We start from the raw sequence: 13,638 nt of genomic DNA, 5'->3' as shown, positions 1-13,638 counted from the left end.
ACCCCATAAGGAGAGCCGCCCAGCGCCAAAGAAAGTGCAGCCTGCCGAGGAATGGTGCTGCACACATGGAGAGCTGACACAACAAGATGACGCAACAAAAAGAAACACAGATTCCCATGCCGCTGACAACAGAAGCAGACAAAGAAGAGACAGCAAATAGACACAGAGAACAGACAACCGGGGTGGGGGGAAAGGGGAGAGAGAAATAAATAAATAAATAAATAAATAAATAAATCTTTTTAAAAAAAGAAATAATTAGGTAAATATGTTCTTTAATGACATCTCACTAATTATGGAAAGTTACACTTGAGTGTTTGAACTCATGGGTAATTGTGACTCTCCATTTCTACATACAACAATATATAAATAATTTATGCCTTTTAATTCTGAAGAACAGATTAAGCAAGTCAATTTCACCTGCCTTGGCAGCATTTCCCTTTGGAATATTTTAGAGTCCATGCCTTTGGGAGATGGGCTACATAGATAAAACCAGCCTCGTCCTTGCTCTGTATGATATTACCATCAATTCTGTTTGCTAAAGTCAAGATAGTAAGAATCAGAATCCTCTTTAGGGAAGGAAATTCTCAGTATTTGAAAGCCAGACTTAGCATTGTCCATATGGATTGATGGTTAGTATCAATTTCTTCAATAACTATATGAGAAGCTTATTGCATATTTCCATCTTCTATATAACAGATACTCTGGTGAGTATTACTTTTATTTTATTCCTGTTGTTGCTTATAATTTCAGGTACAAAATATAGGTCCTAGAGAAAAAACATTTAAATCAATTAATAGGAAATGTTTCAAAAGTGATTAAATAGCTATTTAAAGATCATTAAGAAGTGTCTTTTTAGTGTAAATTACAGAGAAATAAAATGTTAATTTTGAACACACTTTCCAAAACATGATTTCAGAAAGTGTTCATTTTAAGAGACTTGATTATTATAGAATTTTGTTCAGAAATGCATCAGACTTTGAAACAGCTATTTACTTAGCTGTTTTTTAACACATAGCAGGATGATGAGTACACTGTAAGCAATGAATTAAAAAGTTGAAAATAATAGCTAAGGTTTATTTTATCTATAAGCTGGAAGTATTAAAAGATTGAAGAAAAATAAATAACTTAAAATTTGTCAAAATATGTTAAAATTAGTGAATATTATTTTTATTTTAGATTATATTATTTTTTATCAAACTTCCTTATTATTGAAACATATAAAAATAATTTGCTGTTGTAAATTAAAGCTTGGTTTCTTAAGGAAAATAATTTTAGCACCATAAATATTTCTTGGTGTTTAGAGCTTGCATGCTTGTACAGAGTGGAATGATATGGCATTGCATAATAAACAACAGGAATAAATCTGCTCACCACTCTTTAGATTTGATAACTGAAAAGGACATGCTTTAGGAATGGATAGTTTTGAGGGGTTTTCATCCAATGAAGATAAGAACAAATATTGTGTACCACCATAATGAGTGACAATAGGTTATAAGTTCACTTATTTTTTACCACACTATGCTATTGAAAGCATAAAATCAAGAGATATAGAAAAACAACGCACGATACTGGGAGAAAAGCTAAAACCATTGGCATCAATCTAGATGGGAAAAACACACTTTAAAGAGATTGCAAGGCTAAAATAAAAGACTATTTGAACACAATATTTGCGATAAAGAAAGTGAAAAGACTTGTAGCAAATGGTTACTACTGCTTACTCTGTATTTTTAAAAGAGCAGGATTCTGATGATTTCAGCATTTTAGACTGAATTTTTTAAACAATTGTTCTATCATCCTAATTTTCCTATCAGTTTTATTATGAAATTTTAAATCCATAGAAATGAAGACCAATAAGGGAGACAGAAAAAACATATCACAAGTATTAAGGATATAAATGAAGTCTTAACTATAATATTAGAAAAATGTAATTCCAACATTTCAGTGTAAACATGAATGTTTTTCTAACCCTTTTCCCAATTTATCCTTTCAAAGAGTTGGCAAATTTTAAATTACACAAAGAAGTATATGAAATCATTCATTTAATTTTGTTTTATATTTAGACAATTAAGCTCGGGGAGGAGTCAGAATATGTAAGTAAAATGTTGATTACAGGATCAGAAACAGTAGTCGGAATTTAGAATCCAAACAAATGAAAAGACAGATCTGTAGAGAGATATGTATCTATTCCCATCTCTTAATGTTGTATAGCAGTGTTATGTTAAATAAAAACTCAATTTATATATAAATGTAAATAATCAGTTCTAAATATATATACACATATTAATTTTAACCATGTATGACATTACCCCACAGTGTGGAAGCTAGAGAAGGAAATGAAAATGTAAAGGTAGAGAAATGGGAAACATATTGCAAAAAAGAATTGCCAGGAATAGGACATTTAATCATATACAAACAGTCTAAAGATTTCAGAAAAGTAATGAGAGAAATTTAGAGTAGGAAGAAAGCAAATTAACATTACACTAGAGAGCAAAATATCAAATATTTCATCATGTTTATTTTAAAGAGAGAAAAGTAAAAATAAAGTTAATGAACCAAAATGAGTGAACTCCACAGGAGTGAACACTAAAAATTATAATAATTAATCAAATAATCAATTATTTAACAAAAAATTATAAATAGTGTGTGGCACAGTCAAATAGGATAGCCATACCTTTTCCTTTATTTCCTATCACATATAAATTAAGAGCCTGTTTTCTAATACACATGGAATTTTGCCTTACAAATTTGGGGATAGTGAGTAGTATAGTAAACTATTGGCTTATGTGCCTAATTAGCATCAACCACTTTGATGCATATGAGGAGAACTAGAAAACATGCTAAAACAGAACTCATCTGGAACATATGAGTAATACACAGGACTTTCTATGAATGGATGGAATTTATTGTTAAACTGTTATTGCTGTTACGCACGTGGGCAACATGTATTGATTGATGTGCACTAAACATTAAATAGGAATACTTAATGTTCTGGATCCTTCAATAATACTTTATTTTTCTTCTTTAAGGCAGAATGTCATCAAGAATGAACAATATCTCAATGGTGACAGAATTTGTTCTCTTAGGTTTCCCTGGGCCATGGGACCTTCAATTATTGCAAGCTTCAGTTTTTACAGTAATGTACCTCTCAGCCCTGATGGGGAATGGACTCATCATCACCATAACCTCCTTGGACGCCTGCCTCCACACGCCCATGTACTTCTTCTTAAGGAATCTCTCGCTGTTCGATCTTTGCCTCATTTCTGCAGTTGTGCCAAAAACTGTTGCCAATTCATTGACCGACAACAATTCCATCTCTTTCCTTGACTGTGCCACCCAGGTCTTCCTGGTGGTTTTATCAGCAGCTGCAGAGCTGTTCCTCCTCACAGCCATGTCCATTGACCGCTACGCTGCCATTTGCCATCCCCTGCACTATGACGTCATCATGAACAAGGGCACGTGCCTGCGGATGGCGGCCATGTCTTGGTTCAGCAGTGGCTTTATTTCCCTTATCCACACAGTGAGCACCTTTTCTTTATCTTACTGTGGTCTTAATAAAATTCAACAGTTTTTCTGTGATATTCCGCAGTTGCTAGCTATTTCTTGTTCAGAGCATATAACCACAGAAATTGTGCCCATTCTCATTAATGCAGTACTTGATTTATGCTGCTTTATCTGCATCATAACTTCATACATCTACATCTTCTCCACTATCAGAAAGATTCCCTCCACACAAGGACAGTCAAAAGCCTATTCCACTTGTCTGCCACACATGACAGTTGTTGCACTTTTCCTCTCAACTGCCTTTATTGCTTACCTGAAACCCATTTTTGGGTCTACATCATTCACGGATCTCATTCTATCTGCTTTCTATATTTTGTTGCCCCCTTCCCTTAACCCCATCATATATAGCCTTAGAAACAAGGCCATGAAGACAGGTTTGGAGAAATTGATCATTAGAAAGCTCTGGAAAACAAAGAATAGTCTTATATTTCTTTAAGAATAGAGGTATTCACCTCTTAACACTTAAGAATAGAGTTAATCTGAATTGTGCTCTTTCAAATTTGACTATTCCCAGCATTAACTGGAAGTGTGGTGCTGATCTTTGGTCAAAGTAGAATGTAATAAACTAAATAGTAATTAATGAAGTCATGTTTGGATCTGAAACATTGCAGCTTACAGGCTGTAGTACATATTGTGGTATTTGAATTCTGAACCCCATTGAAAGAAGCACTTAATTTTAATCTGTGTTCCTATGGGTATGAGTTTATTTGTAAATATGGCTTTCAAAATATGCTATTATTGGTTCAGGCATGGCCAACTGACTCAGGGTGGGTCTTGATCCATATTGTTGGAAGCTTTATAGAGAGAAGGCCACAGAAGGAAGCTACAAGTCAGCAGAAACCAGAGGACATTAGACACAAGAATATAGAGATCACCTTGTGATGGGAAGTAGAGACGCAAGCCAAGGAACCCAAAGGATGGCATCCAACCAGCACCAGAATGCTACAGAATTTAGGGAGAAAGACTATTTGATGATGCCCTGATTTGGGACTTTTGGCCCCCAAAATCATGACACAATAAATTCTTGTTCTTTAAGCCAACCCATGATGTGTTATTTGTTGTCACAGCCTCGCACGCTAAGACACACACACACACACACATATCTGTAACAGCTAAAGAAAATGTGCACATTGATATTTTGTAGCTGATTTTTGTTAGGCTATCTTGGTTTCTAGATATTTACCTGCAAACCCATTAAGGTTTTGTCTACATTATTAGAGAATGACAGAAGATTCCTCTTCAAATGAGATTTAATTCACTGAGACCCAATAACCCCCAGGCTTCTTGGTTTGTGTTCTGAGAGTAAGCATGTCCTGTGAGACTGAGAAAGTTTGTGGGAATGTATTCCTGTACAGATTCAAGACTCCCATAATATTGCATTATGCATAACTTGCACAACAGCCATTAAAATATTTTGTTCAACCTCAGCAGTGTATTCAACATCACTGAAGATAACAGAAAAGGGACACCTCTTATTAGGAAAATTACTCATCCTACTATTATGGGATTATTATTTATAACATAGCTAATGAAGTTTAAATCTACTATACTGATGCATTTATATCATTCCAATATTTATGAAAGAAAGATATTTTTAATCTGATATTGATTGGTTATGAAATAGAAAGTTATGTTTTATTTAGCCTTGTTATTTATTTCTTCTTAATATCTAAAAATCAATATTGTTCTTAATTCTTTATTCTTACTGTACAGTACAAGATAACTACCTTGTATGGATTTAAAAAAATATATTTGGATTGTCAAAATTTCCTTTTCACAATGCCCATCAAAACTGTGGCCCAAGGGACTCCTAGCAGGAGAATAAAGGTGTTAGAAACCAACTTGGTGTTTTCTCTCAGCATTGGAATACATTGCTATACATTGGAATTTAATTTTTTAAATTTTCATAAAGTATCATTGCACATGGCCTACCTAAATTAAAAATGTGCAGAAAATAAGCCTTTTTTATGGAAAGCATCATTATTTAAAATTTACTTGAGAAAATGGGAAGGATTATTTATACCTTCTGTTTCCTCTTGCTTTAAAAAAATATTTAGATAGAGGCATTAGATTACATAAATGTTACATAAAAAATATAGGGGGATTCTCATGTAAAATATCTCCTCCTCAATTGATGAACACACAATGAAGCATTGTTACTAAACATGGTCTATAGTTTATATTATACTTTATACTCTGTACTACACAATTTTGTAGGTTTAGACAAAATGTATAATGATCTGTATCTGTCATTGCAGTGTCATGCAGTACTATTTCAGCATCCCCAAAATGTTCCAGAGTACACTAATTCTTCCCTCTCCTTCCCCTCACAACCTCTGGTAAACACCTCCTTTATGTCAGTGTTACAAGTTCTTCCATTTTGCATTCCTCCCTTACGTTTGTTCATTCCTCGATTGTGAGGATTCTGGGATGGTGATGCCCGCTCTGCTCCTGATTAGGAGGGGACTTAGAACCCGTGGGACAGATGGATGGAACTGTCTTGCTAGCACTTATGCATACTCTATTTTTTGGAGATGGGCATTGTTCATGATCTCTTTTTTAGTTGTCTTGGGCAAGCTCAGTGAACTGGAGACTAAGTGTTGCAACTCGGTGGAGATACAGGGCTCAAAGGGCATATGAAAATAAAAAAGATTCAAGTCTCTGAGACATATATTTAATGGTATAGTACTAAATACAGATTCAAATAAAAGAGGCAGAAGAGTTATATGTAGGGAAATTATAAATGAGTCTAACTGTGTTACATTAGTGAGCACATATTCGAAGGTAAGACCCACTGACAGGGTGCCAAATCCCTGATATTTTCTGCCCTGCTCATAGTGTCTAGATGTCTCTAGAGATCTCAGAAGCCCCCTCACTTGAGGCATTGTCTACAAGGCAGTTAATGAATTCCTCTGGAGAGGTGCATAGCATAACCTCTGGAATGACTTTCCAGCTCACTTTGAAATTCTTAGCTATGAAAATTCATTTGTATTTAATATGTCCCCCTTTTGGTCGATGCTTTTTTCCAGATGTATTCCTAGTTGGTGCTTGGTCATAATTCCTCAGTGCCATCGAGGCTCATTCTCACTAGTCATAACCCACACCAAGGGGAAGGTATTTACATGCTGAGTTTGGATTAGAGAGAGGCCGTATTTGAGCAACAAGGAGGCTTTCAGGAGGTAACTCTTAGGCAATATATAATACAAGTCTAAATTTCAATTTCACAAGAACAAGGTTCATATAACCACCAATATCAAGGGACTGGCATATTGGTTTGTCCTCTTTCACTAGGCACTGCCCATGTATTTGGGGGATTCATGCCACTCTATTAGAGAATGTAGCAGGGCTTCCAAGGTTCAGAATACAATATTCTTTCAGTTATGGTGGGGGTCTCCACCCTCTGAGACAAAAACACATGACCACTTGAATATATTCACATGTTGTAAAGGCATGCCCCAGGTGTATCCCTCCCAACCAATCCCCCCATCACTGACACCCCCCACCAGTGATTCTCCTTGGCCACAATTGTGACACTTCTGCAATCTACAACCTCCCAAAAATAAAGCTAACAAAAAATAACAATAATAAAAATAATTAAACAACATTAAAATAAAAGAAGAAAATAAATTTCATTTTGTCTTTCAAAACCACAAGATATGTTATCTTTTAAGCACAAGGACAACTTCTTCCATAAGTTCCCCCAGTATCTTTTTTTTTGCATTATTTTCAAAGAACCTTTAGGTTACAGGAAAGTCATATAGAAAACATAGTGGATTCCCATATACCCAACCCTCTCCCATATTAATAACATCTTACAAGAGTATGGCACATTTGTTACAATTGATGTACAAATATTGAAGCATTGCTAGTAACCATGGTCAGTGGTTTACATTATGCACCGTAAACTTTTTAGTGTTAAAAAAATGTATAATACCATCTTTATAAGGAGAAAAATTCCAATGCACTAAAATGCCTTATGTTCTGTTTTCTTCTTCTCTCTCCTTCCCCCCAGAATCTATGGTAACCACTAAGTTTCAATGTTTTAATAATAAAGTTCATAGTTACATGCAATAATATTGAGGGTTTGACATATTGATCTTTTTTTTTATTAGGTACTGCCTATATGCTTGCCCCTGTAATTGAGAATATAGCAGGACTCCCTAGGATATGAGTTTAATATTTTGTTTATTGTGTGGTTCTCTACCCACTGAGACAACACCCTATGACAAGAAGAACACTCATATTCCATAGAAGCATGCCCCAGGTGCACCCTATCTCACATATTCCTCCATTCTCGATGTCCCGCTCCAGTAACACTCTGCCGCGACATTTTCCAAGATTATAGTTTTAACCACTGACCCACAAGTCCCAAGAGTTCATCTGTTCCTTCCTCCAGCCCACTCACCAGTTCCATAGATAGTCAAACCCAATTCCCCACCTACTCTCCCTCAAATTCTAGCACCTTTGACCCTTAATGCGTCACTGTCCCATTATCACCTCCATCCACCACCTAACAATCCCCTTCTGTCTTATCCTAGGTTTTGCCCATTTTGAGCATTGACTCTACTTCCTTTCTGTCTCCAGATGCCCTGTCTTCCAGAATCTAGCTCTGTGAGTCTGCTCAATTTGCTTAAGTCACATCAGTGAGGTCATGTATTATTTGCCCTTCAGTGACTGGCTTACTTCACTCGATATAAGGTCTTCAAGATTTATCTTTGTTGTCCTGTGTATTAATACTGCATTCCTTCTTACAGCTGAGTAATATCTCATTGTATGTGTATACTACAATTTGCTTATCCACTCATCTGTTGATGGACACTTGGCTTGTTTCCAACTTTTGGCAATAGGCAATAATGCCTCTATTAACATTGGTGTGCAAATATCTTTTTACGTCCCTGCTTTCAGTTCTTCTGAAAGAAGTATATACCCAAAGTCAGATTGCTGGATTATATGGAAGTTCTATATTTAGCTTCTTGAGGAAATGCCAAACTTGTCCTGAACAATTCCTGTACCATTCCACATTTGTCTCAGGTTTGGAAGATGTGATATATAGTTTTTCACTGCTATTAACTCTCACACATATTTATGATATAGAAGATAATTACAATATCTTCCCCAAAACAATAATTTTAACAATTTGTTATCATTAACTTATTTTGAATTAACATACTTTCTTTCTGCATTGTAATTTTATAAATGTATTCACACACATACTCATATATTTCGTTTATATTTTGAAATATCTCAAGTTTCTCTTTAACATTTAAATATTTTTGATAGTACATATTACATGGTAATGATTAAAAACTCCATGCCAGTTTTTTTTCTCACTATCAAATTTTGATTTCTTTCTGAAGATGGAACAAAGATTGATTTAAGCCCAGTATTCAACCAAATTCTATAACTGATATCAGTTACATGCCCAAGGTTTGTAAGGCAGTTTCCCATTTCGATGTCATTAGTACACTTGAATGTTGTGTGATGGATGACCATGGGTTGCAAAGATTCACTTCTGATTTAATCAGTATGACTTTAGTAAATAGTAGTAAATAAGACATGGCATTGTGATTCCTAGTTAGTATCTGAATTACAACTTTCTTTTATAAGTAAGGGTTGTAAACACTTTCTCCCTAACCTAAAATGAAATAGAAGCAATCTGGATACTAACTGAACTGGAACATATTTTCTATTCTGCAATATTAAATGTTTATATATTTATGCTAAAGTATTTCTTATACAATTTAATTTTAATTACATAATGGATAACAGTTACTCTTTCTCAAACGGTTCATCCTCTGATGATGATATTCAGCTTTAAAATTGACTTCAGTCAAATACTAATTTCAAAAGGAAGCATATCCATGAATAATTATACATGATTAAACATATTTTTGAAGTGTTCACATCTTGCCTTACTGTAAATATTTCTTTTACATGATTGAGATTTTTTTTATTTTTCTGCCTTGAAATCCTTTAAATTTTTAATATGGATGCATTTTCCTCTTACAATTTCACTACATACAAAAATTATAGGCTATAATATGATTTTGACAAATATGTTGACTACAAACTGAAATAAACATGCTTTAAACAGTTATTTAGCCGATATTACAACTAACGGTTTGGTCAACTTTCCCTGAAAAATTGAATTTAAAACATTTTAGTAAGTTAACAAAATATCATATGGTATGTCAAAGTAGTCTTGATTCAAATGTACTTTATATAATTGTATGTGGTTATGTTGACTTTTGATTTTATTTTTTGAATTATTAAGTTTTTGTTTTTGTTTCCTCATAGAATGGAGAATAAAGAATTTCTTGTACATTATAGGTTTTCACGCTTCCTCAATTTTTGTTTAGAATTGTTAAAAAAAAACAAATTGCACAATATACAAAAAGTCTATATATTGCAATTTTTTAAATTAGAAAATAAGGGACAATTTATAATATTTTAAAATTTATTTTAAAATGCAAAGATGTTAAGAATCATATATGAAGTTGAAAATCGACCACACAAATTTTAAACTGAATTCAATGAAACGTATCAATTGAAACAGATTATTGCTTAAACACTACAGAGTTCTGGAATTTCACAGAGTTAAGCTATGGTGTAGTATTTTTAGTTCTGTTTTAAACTTATTCCTCTGGGTTTTTCACTGGATCTTTTAAATTCATTCATTTCCTTAATTTTTAGGAATTATTTTGTTTAATGGCTGGCACTGTGGGAAAATGGATGTGGAATGGATGGAGCCAAGGTAAATGTGGGGACAAGAGAGGAGTTTCGCGGGAGTACACGAGGATGAATATAAAACATGTAATATTACACCAAAAACATATAGGGGATGACAGACTAATAATGTAAACCATAATGGAAAACATAGGATAACTAAAAAATTTAGAAAACTGTACATTCTAAAGTATGGACCACATTGTAAGCACAGATGTCACCTTGTGTGAAACAATAGTTTCGGAATCTGTATATCAGTTTCAGGAAATATGATATGAATAAGTTAAAAGATTATCACTGTGGAAGGGAAAAGGTTTTATGGTGTATCTGTGGGAGTACTGTATATTGTATATATGAATTACTGTGATCTAAGACTTGTGAAGAGAAGCTCAATAATTAGGAAAAAAGAAAAGAAAAAGATAGGATGTAGAAATTTTTCCAAATCAATATATACTCTAGATCTAACCTTTAAACTCATTGCTATATTCCATTTTACTAGTAAGGGAAACTGACATTACGTTGGGATTCACTTTACAGGAAGTTTTGGATCACAGAGTGGTTCAACAATGGCGGCGGAGGAATACTGATGTGGGATGTTATTGACAGCTATACAGGGCATATGTCCAGGGTACATGGTAATGTTTCATAGTGGAAACAATTAAAAACAACAGCTGGGGGGGTACTGGGTTCCAGGATGAGGGGTCTCTGTCGTAGTCCCTGGGGGAGCAGCAGCAGTCCCCCAGGTGCAACGGTAAGAACCAGGTAGAAATGAGGGCCCAACAGCGGGCTCCTGATACTAATGGCTATGCTTGTGAGCCTATACACCTGCAATAAGAACAAGGCCTAGAGTAGCATTGTCCCTGGGAGTTTCGTCCTGACAGCCTTCATGTTACTCAAATGTGGCCACTCTCAAAGCCAAACTCAGCATGTAGATGCAGCGCATTCTCCCCAGCGTGGGACATGACACCTGGGGATGAGCCTCCCTGGCACCAAGGGATCACTACCACATACCAGCTGAAGATGCAACTAGAAAATGACCTTGAATTAAAGGTTCAATGCAGATCAGCAGAATAGCCCTGTCTACATATAATAACATGACTTCAAAATGCTGTTCGACCTAATGTAAGGGGGAAATGGAAAGGAGAAATGAGTTTATATGGCTACGAGTCTCTGAAAAAGAGTCTGGAGGTTGTCAGAAGGAATGCCCTTATGCACAACTGAGCAGAGTCTAAGAGACAGATAAAGTAGATACAGCCCCAGGTATTGGTTCTTTTGAGGGATAAAGAGACCCATGGGTTCTATGGTCATGGCAGATGGGGTTCACTGCCATATCAGATGGCACTTCTTTGGAGCTGGTCTTTCTGCATGATGGAACTGGACTCAGAGGGGATCTCTTTTCACAAGACTTCCATGCTACTTTACTGGAATTGTAGTTGGTGCTGGGTTTTAAGATATATTTAGGGGATTTGAATCTCTGGACTGACAATATGATACCCAGGCCCAGAGTCTCAACAGACTTCAGCTCTTACCCTCTGATTTATTGGACTTACCCCACTCAACTAACATGGAGTTGAAGAAGGTCAACCACCACAACATGGAGCCTAGTGTGTCTACAACTGAAAGCAGGAGGAGTGCATCCAGTATCCATGTGGAATCTAAGCCCCCCACTTGACATAGATGTGCAATGGACACAACCAATCCAATGTCCACAGAGAAAATGTGGCATTGGTGTGGGAAGGGAGGCCATGGTGGCTGCTGGGTGCGGGGAATGGGAGGAAGAGATGAGATGGGGAGGCATTTTCAGGACATGGAGTTGTACTGGGTGGTGCTTCACGGACAATTATGGGACATTGTAGATCCCCCCAGGGTCCACTGGATGGAACGTGGGAGAGTGTGGGCTATGATGTGGACCATTGACTATGGGGTGCAGTGATGCTCAGAGATGTACTTACCAGGTGCAGTGGATGTGTCATGATGATGGGAGAGAGTGTTGCTGTGGGAGGAGTGGGGGGTGGGGGCGGTGGGGTTGAATGGGACCTCATATTTTTTGAATGTAATATTTAAAAAATAATAATAATAATAAAATAAATAAATAAATAAAAAGAAAGAAAAAATTATTTGATAATTTTCTTCCTTTTCTTTCTTTTTCTTTACTCCTTCATTGATAAGATTTCCAAAATATTCATTTTCTCTGTTACTTAGCTTTACTCTTCGCAGAGAATACCTCAACAATTCTTCCAAAACTTCTATTTCATGATTTTATTTCTGCTATAGTATTTTGATATATTAATAATACTCTCTAGTTTTTGAAATACATTTTTTTATTTTTAAAGAAATATTACATAAATGTTACATTGAAAATATAGGGGAATTCCCATATACCTCACACCATTCCTCTCTCACACTTTCCCCCATTAAAACATCTTTCATTAATATGGTACAGTTGTTACAATGGATGAGCAAATAGCAGAAGACAAAAGTGTGAGAAAATTATGAATGAGTCTAATTCTGATGCATTGGGGAGCTAGGCTATCATATATTTCAAGGTAAAGTCCACTGATGGTGTGTCAATTTCCTGGGGTTAGCTGCCCTGTCTATTGTGTCTAGAAGGCTCTACAGTCTTCAGGAGTGCCCCTACTTGAGATATTGTTTACTGTGGAAGTCAGTGAAATCCTCCTGAGACGTGCATAAGTGTAACCTCTGGAAAGATTTCCTGTCACTTTGAAATTTCTTAGCCATAAAAATTTATTTACCCCTTTTGGTCAAGGTCGTTTCCACATACATCACTAGTTTGAACTTGGTAATAATCCTTCAGTGCCAAGGAGGCTTATCCCTTGGGGTCATGTCCCAATACTGGGAGGGAGGTAGTGAGTTAATATTTTGAGTTTGCCTTAGAGAGAGGCCACATTTGAGCAACAAGGAGGATTTCATGAGTTAACTCTTTTTCAAATTTGTTTTTTATATTTTTTAAAGATACTCAGATTACACAAAATGTTACACAAAAAACATATAAGGGATTCCCATATGCCCCACTCCCCTTACCTCTCATCCTTCCCCACTTCAACAACTTCTGTGATTAGTATGGCACATTCATTGCAATTGATGAACACATTTTGATCATTGGCACTAAGCATGGATTATAGTTTGCAATTGTAGTTTACACTATCTCACACTCAATTCTGTATGTTATGGCAGGATATAAAATGGTTTGTATCTGTCATTGCATTGTCATTCAGGACAATTCCATGTCCCCAGAATTTCCCCATATTATACCTCTTTTCCCTCTCCCTGCCTTCATCACCTCCAGTGGCCACTGTCTCCACATCCATGATACAATTTCTTCCATTGCTA

The 13,638-nt window shown here is 35.6% G+C and overlaps 1 protein-coding gene across 1 annotated transcript; it reads left to right on the top strand.

Annotated features, from left to right (window-relative positions):
• Positions 1 to 3,043: 3,043 nt before the first annotated feature.
• On the top strand, positions 3,044 to 3,997 carry LOC101422992 (olfactory receptor 14A16-like). The gene has a single exon (XM_004475211.2). It carries the CDS (start codon positions 3,044 to 3,046, stop codon positions 3,995 to 3,997), a length of 954 nt encoding a protein of 317 aa, XP_004475268.2.
• The last annotated feature ends 9,641 nt before the right edge of the window (positions 3,998 to 13,638 follow it).

Source organism: Dasypus novemcinctus, chromosome 22 (genome assembly GCF_030445035.2).
Source record: "Dasypus novemcinctus isolate mDasNov1 chromosome 22, mDasNov1.1.hap2, whole genome shotgun sequence".
In the NCBI taxonomy this organism is placed as follows: domain Eukaryota; kingdom Metazoa; phylum Chordata; class Mammalia; order Cingulata; family Dasypodidae; genus Dasypus; species Dasypus novemcinctus.
The sequence above is the reverse complement of the archived record's forward strand: the minus strand, read 5'-3'. Positions and strand labels throughout refer to the sequence as shown.